The 9,648-nt window shown below is 48.5% G+C and overlaps 1 protein-coding gene and 1 long non-coding RNA gene across 2 annotated transcripts; one reads left to right on the top strand and one right to left on the bottom strand.

The window, feature by feature from the left end:
* Nucleotides 1–3,721: 3,721 nt before the first annotated feature.
* LOC117087191 (presequence protease, mitochondrial-like) lies at nt 3,722–9,561 on the bottom strand. The gene is made up of 5 exons (XM_033217097.1): nt 9,427–9,561; nt 6,711–6,836; nt 4,901–5,046; nt 4,217–4,319; nt 3,722–4,118 (listed from the first exon to the last, which is right to left on the bottom strand). Exons 1-5 carry the CDS (start codon nt 9,513–9,515, stop codon nt 4,025–4,027), a joined length of 558 nt encoding a protein of 185 aa, XP_033072988.1. The 5' UTR covers nt 9,516–9,561; the 3' UTR covers nt 3,722–4,024.
* On the top strand, nt 7,256–8,144 carry LOC117087192. The gene is made up of 2 exons (XR_004438722.1): nt 7,256–7,810; nt 7,892–8,144. It is a non-coding gene; the product is annotated as an uncharacterized LOC117087192 (long non-coding RNA).
* Nucleotides 9,562–9,648: the final 87 nt, after the last annotated feature.

Below are 9,648 nucleotides of genomic sequence, written 5' to 3'. Positions count from 1 at the left end.
ATAGCCAGCGGGGTGAGGAAGATATTACTCCCAATATTGCAGGGGGTGTACACCGCCTTGTGATAATGTTTCCTATATTGTGGGAGGGAGACGATGATACCAGTGGCAATATCGCAGGAGTGTACACACCCATTGTGATATTGTTCTGAATATCCAGAGGAAAGAAAATGATATGGCTCCCAATATAACAGGGGGTCTACATCCTCCTGTGATATTGTTTCTTATATTCATGGGGAGAGGATGATATGACTCCCAATATCACAGGGGTTGTACACACCTCCTGCAATATTGTTCCTAATGTCCCGAAGGGGAGAGGATAATATTTCTCTCATCGTATGGGGTGTACACATACTTTGTAATATTGTTCTTAATATCCACGATGGGAGAGGATGATATGACTCCCAATATCGCAAGAAGTGTACAGCCACCTGTGATATAGTTCCTAACATCTGGGTGGGGAGAGGATGATATTACTGCCCATACAGCTCGAGTTGTAAAACCCCTTCGATATTTTGCCTATAATCCTGAGGGGAGAGGATGATATTGCTCCGAATATCAAAGAAGACGTACACCCCCCTGTGACACTATGCCCAATATCCAGTTTGAGAGACAATGACACTATGCCCAATATCACAGGGGATGTACACCCACCCTGGGATATTGTTCCCTATATTGAGAGGGGGAGAAGATGCTATTGCTCCCAATAACGCATGGACTGTGGCTGTACACCCCTCCTGTGATACTGTTCTTAATATCCTAGGGAATAGAGGATGATACTACACCCAATATCACAGGGGGTGTACACCCACCCAGTGATATTGTTCTTAATGTACTCCACCTCCCACCACCAGGGATATCGTTCCTAATATCCAGGGAAAGAGAGGATAACATTATGCCCAATATCGCTGGGCAGTGTCACACCCTCTGTGATGTTGTTCCTAGTATCCAAAGGTAGAGACAATGATATTACTGGCCATATTGCAGGGGGTGTACACCCTTCTGTGATATTGTTTTTGACATTCAGTGGGGGAGAGGATAACATGAATCCCAATATCGCTGAAGGTGTACAGACCCCTGTGATGTAGTTCCTAATGTACAGGGGAAAGAGAAGAATATTGTTCTCAATATCCCAGGGGGTGTAACTCCCTGCCCCCTGTATATTGTTCCTAATATGCAGCGGGGTGGAGGCTGATGGTACTCTCAATATCCCAGAAGGTGCACACACACCTGTGATATAGTTCCTAATATCCAGCGGGAAAGAGGCTGATTTCACTTTTGATATCGCAGTGGGTGTACACCGCCCCCAAACCCGGGGTATCGTTCCTAATATCCAGGCGGGAAGAAGATGACATGGCTGACAATATCGAAGGGGGTGGACACCTCGTCCATGATATGGTTCCTCTTATCCAGGGGGTGAATGGATGATATTACTCCCAATAAAGTAGGAACCATACAGCAACCCTGGGATTTTGTCCTTAATAACCACAGGGGAGAGATGATATTACTACCAACATTGCAAGGGGTGTACACCCCTCCTGTGATATTGTTCTTATATCCAGGAAGGAGAAGATGGTCTTAGTACCAATATTGAAGGGATGGACAGCCCCATGGATATTGTTCTAAAGATACAGGTTGAAAGAGGATGAGATTCCATCCAATATAACAAGGGGTGTACACCCCGCCTGTGATATGAATCTTAAAACTTAGGAGAGGAGAAAATGACATTGCTTCCAAAAACACATGGGGTGTACACCCACCCTGTGATATTGTTCCTGTCATCTAAAGGAAGAGATGATGATACTACTCCCAGTACCGGAGAAGGTACACACCCCCCTGTGATATTGTTCCTCATAACTTGTGGGGGAGAGCATGATATTACTTCCAGTATGACAGTGGCTTGACACCCAGTCTGTCATACTGCTCCTAATTTCCAGTAGGTAAAGTATGATGTTCCTGCCAAGAGAGCAGTGGGTGCACAGCCGCCCTGTGATATTTCTCTGAATATTCAGGGAAACACAGGACGACATTACCCCAAATCTCCCAAAAAGTGTACACCCATTGTGTGATATGGTTGCTCATATCCGAAGGTGCAGAGGATGGTGTTCGTTCTCCTGTCACAGGCTGTGTACATACACCCTGTGAAATTGTTCCTAATATCCTGAACAAAAGAGACTGCTAATAATGGACACACATTGCAGGGGGGAGTAATTGGCTCTTACCATCCACATCGCAGGGAGTTGAGGCACCCCCCGTGATATGCGGTGTAATAGCAACTCCTTCTGCCCCCCTGGCTATTATGATCCACATCGAATGGCAGTTCAGGACACCAGCCCTGCCCCAACCTTGACCCAGACAGTGGGTGTCATGGGACCATCTCAGGGTGAGTGGCAGCTCAGCTCTAAGGTATCCCTGTTGCCAAAGACCAACTGTTTCTGGCAAGACCACTCACTGTGCTGGCCGTGGCATCTCTCAGCCTCACTGCTGTCCCCGCTTCCCTCCACAGGCACAGGATTCCCAAAGAACAGTGGTGGCTCAAGCTGCGGCCCCTCATGAAGATCTTGGCCAAGTACAAGGCCAGCTACGACGTGTCGGACTCAGGCCAGCTAGAGCACATGCAGCCCTGGAGCGTCTGACCCAGTCCTGCCTGCATGTGCCTACAACCTGGACTCACTGTGGACCATCTGTTTTTGTAACACTTAAGTTATTTATCAGCACTTTATGAAAGTATTATTGACATTAATACCTAACCAGCAAGCACCTGTCACCGCCCATGTGCCCCACCAGCTCCAGTGCACACTGTCTGTGGACTGTGTCTCATGCTTTCAGATGTGTGTATTAAATGTTTGCCTACAACTGCAACAGTCCTCCATTTTAGTTTTTTAAGTAGGAGATTAAAACCTCAATCTATGGGTGGCTACTAATGGTTTTCTCAGCACTTTTGTGGGCAAAGATTATAAAAATATTTTTAGTAGGGATCACTGAACTATGCACAACTCATAAAAGGAGAAAAAAGCCAGTTGTTTACACAGGCCAAAGGGAACGCCATGTTTATTGCCATGTGTCAGTTTCCATCCACAGCAGCAGGCCAGGACCCTGGGCCTCGACCCCAGGCTCCTGCTGCCCTTAGAAAGTAAAAGAGAACACATGAATCTTATCTACTAGGCCTCTTGATTGCAATCCTAGCTGCATGTTAAAACCACCAAGGTAGGGGTCCGAAAAATCTGATAGCCAGTTTCTCATCCAGTCCAAGCCACGGTCCTCGCTGGGACCTAATTTGGAATTCTCTGATGACTCTTGCCAGAATAGACATGGGTGCTGGGGTGACAGCCCTGCCACCCTCGCGGGCCCCCCTCTTGTAGGGACAGCGTTTCTGCCTCTTAGCTCTAGTCTGCAAGAGACCACACTGTGCCTCAGAAGCAGGGGTGGAGAGCTGTACTGGGGGAGAGGAGACCCCAAAAAAAGCTGTTTGGGAAATCAGTCCAACGGCCCAGAAGAGCTGGCATGGAGGCTTTCCTTTCTGGCTCTGTAAAGACGAAGTGAGCACTTACTCACCCCAGCCCACCTGCTTCTCAGGACTGCTTTCATCCAGCCGCCCCGTTGAACTTCCGTCTGTTAAGAGGATGCTCCCACAGGGCCTCGGTGTGATCGAGTTTCATGAATCAGCACAGGCAGACATGGGACACCTTTGTGTACCTTTTCATTTTAATGACTCAAGCAGAGGTTAAGTCAGAGTTGCCCTTTATTTTTAGATTCTTAAATAAATATTCTAGAACTAATGAGGTAAAACAAGCCTTTCTGTCAGTAGAAAGTGAAAATTCTATGTGGTACATCTTTGGCATTTCATGCATGACTATTTCAATGAACGTCTTCCTGGTCACTCAAGATTGACTTGCCAGTCAGTGGCAACACCTGAAGAATGACACAATATTCTTGGAAAAAGCAGTAGCATTTCTGACTTTTCATATTCAGCTCTAGCGGCCTATTGTCTCAGGGGCTCCTGCACAGTCGGGGGCACCAGGGCTGCTCATCTGATGATCCAGGATGGGTCCTTGATGATTTTGGGGTTTTCGGGTCCGAGTATGTCCAGGCCATGCATGCTCTTCCCAGTGCCGAGGTACCTGAGAGGAAGGCAGGCGAGGTCAGCCAGGACTGGCTTCTGCATCAGTGCTGTTAAGGCCTCCAATCCCAGACGCTGTCTCCCCCGCTCCCCACTCACCTATCACTCACGACCAGGAGCTTGTCGTGGCTGACGGTGAAGAGCTGCTCCCTGTGGGCCTGCTTTATCTCGTCCGAGAGGCCGTACAAGAAGTGGTCCATTCCTAGAAGACAAACCACAGGCACGGTGGGGCTGCCGCCCAGGAGCTCGCACAGTGGGCTGTGCACTCGTGTCCCGGAGGGGACAGGCGCATATCACTGTTATTTCACGTACGTGTTTCAACCACAGGGACATGTCTAACAGCCCAGAGATCACACCCTGACCTCCAGCTCCCACGAGCCACGCTGACTCCTACCAAGGCCTGCTTCTGCAGCATGGACGCAGTCAGGGCCGTGTGAGGCTGATAATGCTGTGAGCTAAAGTGGCTCTATAGAGTAACGTGGCCAGGCCAGGGCCATGTCCACATCATCCTTCTACCCTAATGAGCCCAGACACTGCCGTGGGTTGGTCCTATTGGGCCTCAGGTCAGTAAAACTGAAATGACAGGATACACTCTTCTCGCCTGGATGTCGGGAAGTGTATTTCCAAGGCCAATGTTTAGGGTGTCAGATGTGGAAATCGTATCATAGGCAAGGACGGAGGCGCCAGAAGCTGGTGCTCCTGCCTGTGCATGAGGGGAACTGGGAAAACAGCAATGTCATCTGAGGCTATGGACTGAGATTCTCACTGTTATACTCACAATACCTTTGTCTGAAGGAGCGACAGGAGCATCTACGGTTGAGAAGACATAAAGTTTGGCTTCGTCGATGTCTTGCTGCGTGAATTTTCCAGACTTTGCCCAGTAAACAGCCTTCCCACAAGATTGGAGCGTCTCTATTGTATTTGGGTCCCTAGGAAACCCAGAGAAATAAACAGGCAAGCATTTTACCAATGGACAAGTTTATGACAAACCTGTGACTTAACAGTTCAGCATCTTCTATGGGTTAACAGCTCTATTTTACACCGGATCTAGTCCAAACAGCCCACTGACAAATTGCTCAATTACTCTCAGTGGAAATTTAAGTCCCATCACATAAGACTTTCAACACGTTCTCCCTCTTAGACAAGGTCTGTCTGCATAATGTCCTCCCCAGATTATTCAAATACACCTCTCTGTGACCTCATCAGGAGAGGAAAGATGTGGAGGGTGGGGGCACGTCAAGATGACAAGGAAATTACAGAAGACTCACATGGAAAAATTAAGCAAAGGTTTTCCTTTAATCTCCCTTAAGGACACACCCGGGGTAGTACAGGAATCTGCCTGAGGGGCCGATCCAGACTTCCCTTTGTGTAAATGGAAAGAGCCCAGCCCTCCCTTCACCCTGACTCAGAGCTGCAGGGGGGCTGTGAGCTGCTTTGCCATCCTTGTCTAGAAGAGTGGCTTCCAGCACAGCAAGTGGGGAGAACTCAGCAGGGTGGCAACGGCTACTGACTTCTCTACCTACATGCCTGCTTGCCTGCCTGCCTACCTACCTACCTACCTACCTACCTACCTACCTACCTAATCTATCTCTGCATTCCACGAGACAGGGTCTCACTCTGTCGCCCAGGTTGGCGTGTGGTGGCACAATCTGCTCACTGCAGCTTCAACCTCCCTAGGCTCCAGGGATCCTCCCGCCTTAGCCTCCTATAGCTAGGACCACAGGCACCTGCCACCACGCCTGGCCAGCTCCTTCTTGAAAAGTGTCAGAATACAGGTTCTCTTGGTCAGCAAAGCCATAGACAATCAAGAATTCATTGTTTTAGAGTAACGGTGTTATGTTTATGAAAGCTGACAGAACTGCATGCACATCAGGCACCTCCGACTGAAATGATCTAAGAATGCTCTCAGGCTGTATCTCAGCCCCTCACCTGGGGCCTGTGTTCCAGGTCCCCCAGAGCAGGGTTGCAACCTCAGACAGCCACTATGGATACTGTGTTGTTTTTCCTATGCCTATGAAAAAGTATAGATTAGGTGCAGCAAGATATTAACAAAATACAACAATTACACTAATAAAAGTTACACTAAGTAAAAAAAGCATTCTGTGCACAGAAGCTCTTGGGTACCCACAGTGTATCTGATGACCTAGACGGCTACTGAGTGACCAACAAGCAGGTACCGTAGACAGCGTCAGCTTTCACCCCACTGCTTAGAAGAATGGTATACAATTTAAAACTTTGGAAGTGTTTATGTCTGGAATTCTCCATTTAATATTTTCAGACCGAGGGTGACTGTGGGTAATAAACCGTGGAAAGGAAAACCATGGATGGAGGCACTACCTTGTTCTGCCAAAATATGCTGGCTTAAGCCAGAGTTTACTGAAGGCAGAATGCTTCCCGTTTAGGCTGCTGGCCCCAATCCTTGCACCAGAAAGGACATTGCTGGCTGTGGCTAAGTGCTCGAGAAGTGAAAAGCAGCACACAGAACAACTTTTGTCTAAAGTTCACTGCAGTAGAAGAAAATGACACTGATAATCATGAGTAGAAGACTAAAACACCGTGTGCGTCTCAATGTGTGAACTAGAGCAAAGCTCACCTGTAAGGGTAAAGGGTGAAAACCCCACTGCGGCTGAGTTTTGCGCCTCCACCATAAGCGCCACCTTTTTCTCGAATTTCTGTATGCAGGAATTTAGCAGTCATCAAACGTGCAAGGATTTTAAGACTGAAATGAATGATTTAAAAATGCAAGTTAAAAACACCATGGCTGATAAAAAAGCATAGACAATGAAGTAATTATTGGATTAAGTGAAAATGAAAATAAAATCAAGTTGTACAATAATGCCACATAAATTATGGCCCCATTTCTTTGGTCTTGTTTTTTAAGAGATGGGGTCCTGCTCTGTCGCCAGGCTGGAGTGCATAAGTGCAATCACAGCTCACTGCAGCCTTGAACTCCTGGGCTCAAGGGATCCTCCCACCAGAGTCTGCCGAGTAGCTGGGCCTACAGGTGCGTGCCACCACGCCTATTTTTACAGTTTTTGTAGAGGCAGGGTCTAGTTTTGTTGCCCAGTCTGGTCTTAAACACCTGGCTTCAAGCAATCCTCCTGCCTTCAAAGTGCTGGGCTTACAGGCATGAGATTTTCTTTTTAATTAACAAAAACTAAAAAGCACAAGGAAGCACAATTTTCAAGCAGTTGACTTGGATTACAGGGTTGAAGCAGTGGTGGTGGGGAGGGAATCTAACACTTCCAGCACCACACTGCTTAACTTGTTCCAATGCATATGTGGCATTTTTAAAATCTGGTGAAGTAGAAAGAGGTTATTTCTATTGTAAAGGCAAGTGTGCAAATGAACTTTTATTTAAATGTCTCACATCAGAATATGGAAAAAAAGGAAACTGAAGTCAAACTCTTTGAGTTTTATAGGAATCCCTTAAGAAAACACACACTCTCCGATGAAGTACATTTCCAGGAACGGGGCTGATTTCATCTACCTTCCACTGCGAACGGTGACATCACATTCTAGATGATTCTAGAACACATCCACCTCCGACGGAAGGCAGGGCAGACAGTGATGGTAGCATCTGCAGCAAAGACACAGGCTCCTTAAAGACGCCCGTGGTGAGATAAGCCCCAGGTCACCACTTCCACAGATGTGCCATTTCCTAAAGCAGATGAAGGGAGTCAAATAGGCCAGGTGGGAAATCAAGGAGGGAGTGGGCGTGTTCCCAGGGACTGTGCTGGGAGAAGTCACGACCATCTCGTGTGGGCCCTCCAGGAGAAACCCAGCACCACTCGGGTGGCTGGGGCGCCGTCAGTTGGGACCAGTGAGGTTGGAGACAGACCCTGGGGGACAGAGCCTCTACAAGCACCAGCAGGGATGGCGTTCCATCCATCCATGCATCCTCCTTCTTGAGAAATTTCTATTACTTGTATATTAAAAACAGATGCTCACTGTTGAAAGATTATAAAATACAAAAAACAAGGAATAAAAGATCTAGAATCCCCCTGGCCCAGGGGGAACTTCCACATTTTTAGTGTTTTCTGTCTGCATTTTCCTATTGGATGGTGGAAACAGACACCACTCTTCTGCTGGCACAGCAGACAGATCTGTTTATCTTCTACAAATATGGAAATAAATGAACAAAAGAGCTGACCACATACCTCTTTTCTACAGGGGATCTCTTTCTGGGCCCCCACTGTAGCCCCACATTTCCTCACGCCTGGCTACACACCTCCCCATCTGTGGTCCTACTATGACACACGTGCACCCTGGAGGCCCGGCACATTCTCCTATCAGGATAGACTGCCCAGGCCTAAGCCTGACTTCCTGTCTCTACTACTCGGGTGGTTGGGGCGCTGTCAGTTGGGACCAGTGGAGGTTGGAGCCAGACCCTGGGGGTCTCCTCCTTGGTTTAGTCCCTCATGGGGGTAGCTGCCTGGGACAAGGATACAGGAAGTGAATTTCCGTGATATAACATGTTTGCACAGATCTGTGTCATCCACACCCAACTGACAGGTCCCCAAAAGTGCATGTCTGTGAGTCTGTCCTCCTGGTCTGGCCAGTTTCCGCAGATGGGATGAACACAGCCGAGGGGCAGCCACACTTCGGAAGAAGGGGCTGGAGGGCCGGACCGTAGGCTGCAAACTCCCTTGCCCCATGCCACTTTGGGAACAGGCCTGACCCTCACTCTCGGCTGTGGCTTCGGCTGCTCAACCCAGGGCCTCCTTCCCTGAGCTTCTGACTTGTGTGAGGAGACAGGGGAGGCAAACTCCTCAGAGGGACTGTGAGGCGGCCCCCAGCCCTGCCATCTGCAGGGCTCTGCAGGACCACCTGGTTTCTCCCCACTGCCCTGTCCCTCTGTGGCTCCGGGTCAGGCACCCCCCACCCACCCACCCACAGTCTGGCTCATGAGGTTCTCCTGTAGCCCCCATGGCTGCTTGGGTCACCTCCCACTCTCCCTTGTGGCTTCGTGTCTTGATCTGCCTTTGCTATCGTTCCATGCATCTGTCCTCACGAAGGCTTAATCTACCATGTTTATCAGAGGTCTCAGCCTAAATTCATTCAATTTTCACCTAGAGATGAGATGAGTACATGGGGCATTTTGAAAGGAGTCTGTGGTTAGGGCCTTTGTTCATAAAGACTCTGCTGTTTAAAGAGGGCCGCTTGTAGACTCATGCAGCCCCAGGTCCAACACTTGGAGTCAGTACAGACTTTTCCTGTGCTAAAACATGCCCTGTGAACTCGAACAGGCTTGACAAGCTGCTTCTGTAAGGCTCAGGCCTGAGAGGTCCTGACCTCCACCCTCCTACCTGGCATGATCTGGGTCCGTGTAGGGGACAGTTCGGATGCATTCGCCCACATAATTCACCGGGAAGGGTACCAGGAAGTGAGTCTTCATCTGCCATGGCTTGAAGGTGGGTTCCTGAGGGATAAGGTGCAGTCAAAGGCGACTGTCCTATTTTTATTTTGGCCTTTTCTTAGTGTGTGTTTTCTGTAACTACTGCTGTGTAGAACTTCTATGTGAGTTTCAG

Source organism: Trachypithecus francoisi, unplaced genomic scaffold (assembly GCF_009764315.1).
Source record: "Trachypithecus francoisi isolate TF-2019V2 unplaced genomic scaffold, Tfra_2.0 Lachesis_group10, whole genome shotgun sequence".
NCBI classification, from domain to species: Eukaryota; Metazoa; Chordata; class Mammalia; order Primates; family Cercopithecidae; genus Trachypithecus; species Trachypithecus francoisi.
This window is presented reverse-complemented; position numbering and strand designations above follow the sequence as displayed.

Bases quoted from the DNA above. Each gene is read 5' to 3' on its own strand.
- LOC117087191 (XM_033217097.1), bottom strand. From the start codon at position 9,515: ATGAAGACTCACTTCCTGGTACCCTTCCCGGTGAATTATGTGGGCGAA. The intron at 6,837-9,426 runs GTAGGAGGGTGG...CATTCATTTCAG, and splicing joins ACGGACCCAGATCATGCCAG to TCTTAAAATCCTTGCACGTT. The intron at 4,320-4,900 runs GTATTGTGAGTA...TTTGTCTTCTAG, and splicing joins TGTCGCTCCTTCAGACAAAG to GAATGGACCACTTCTTGTAC.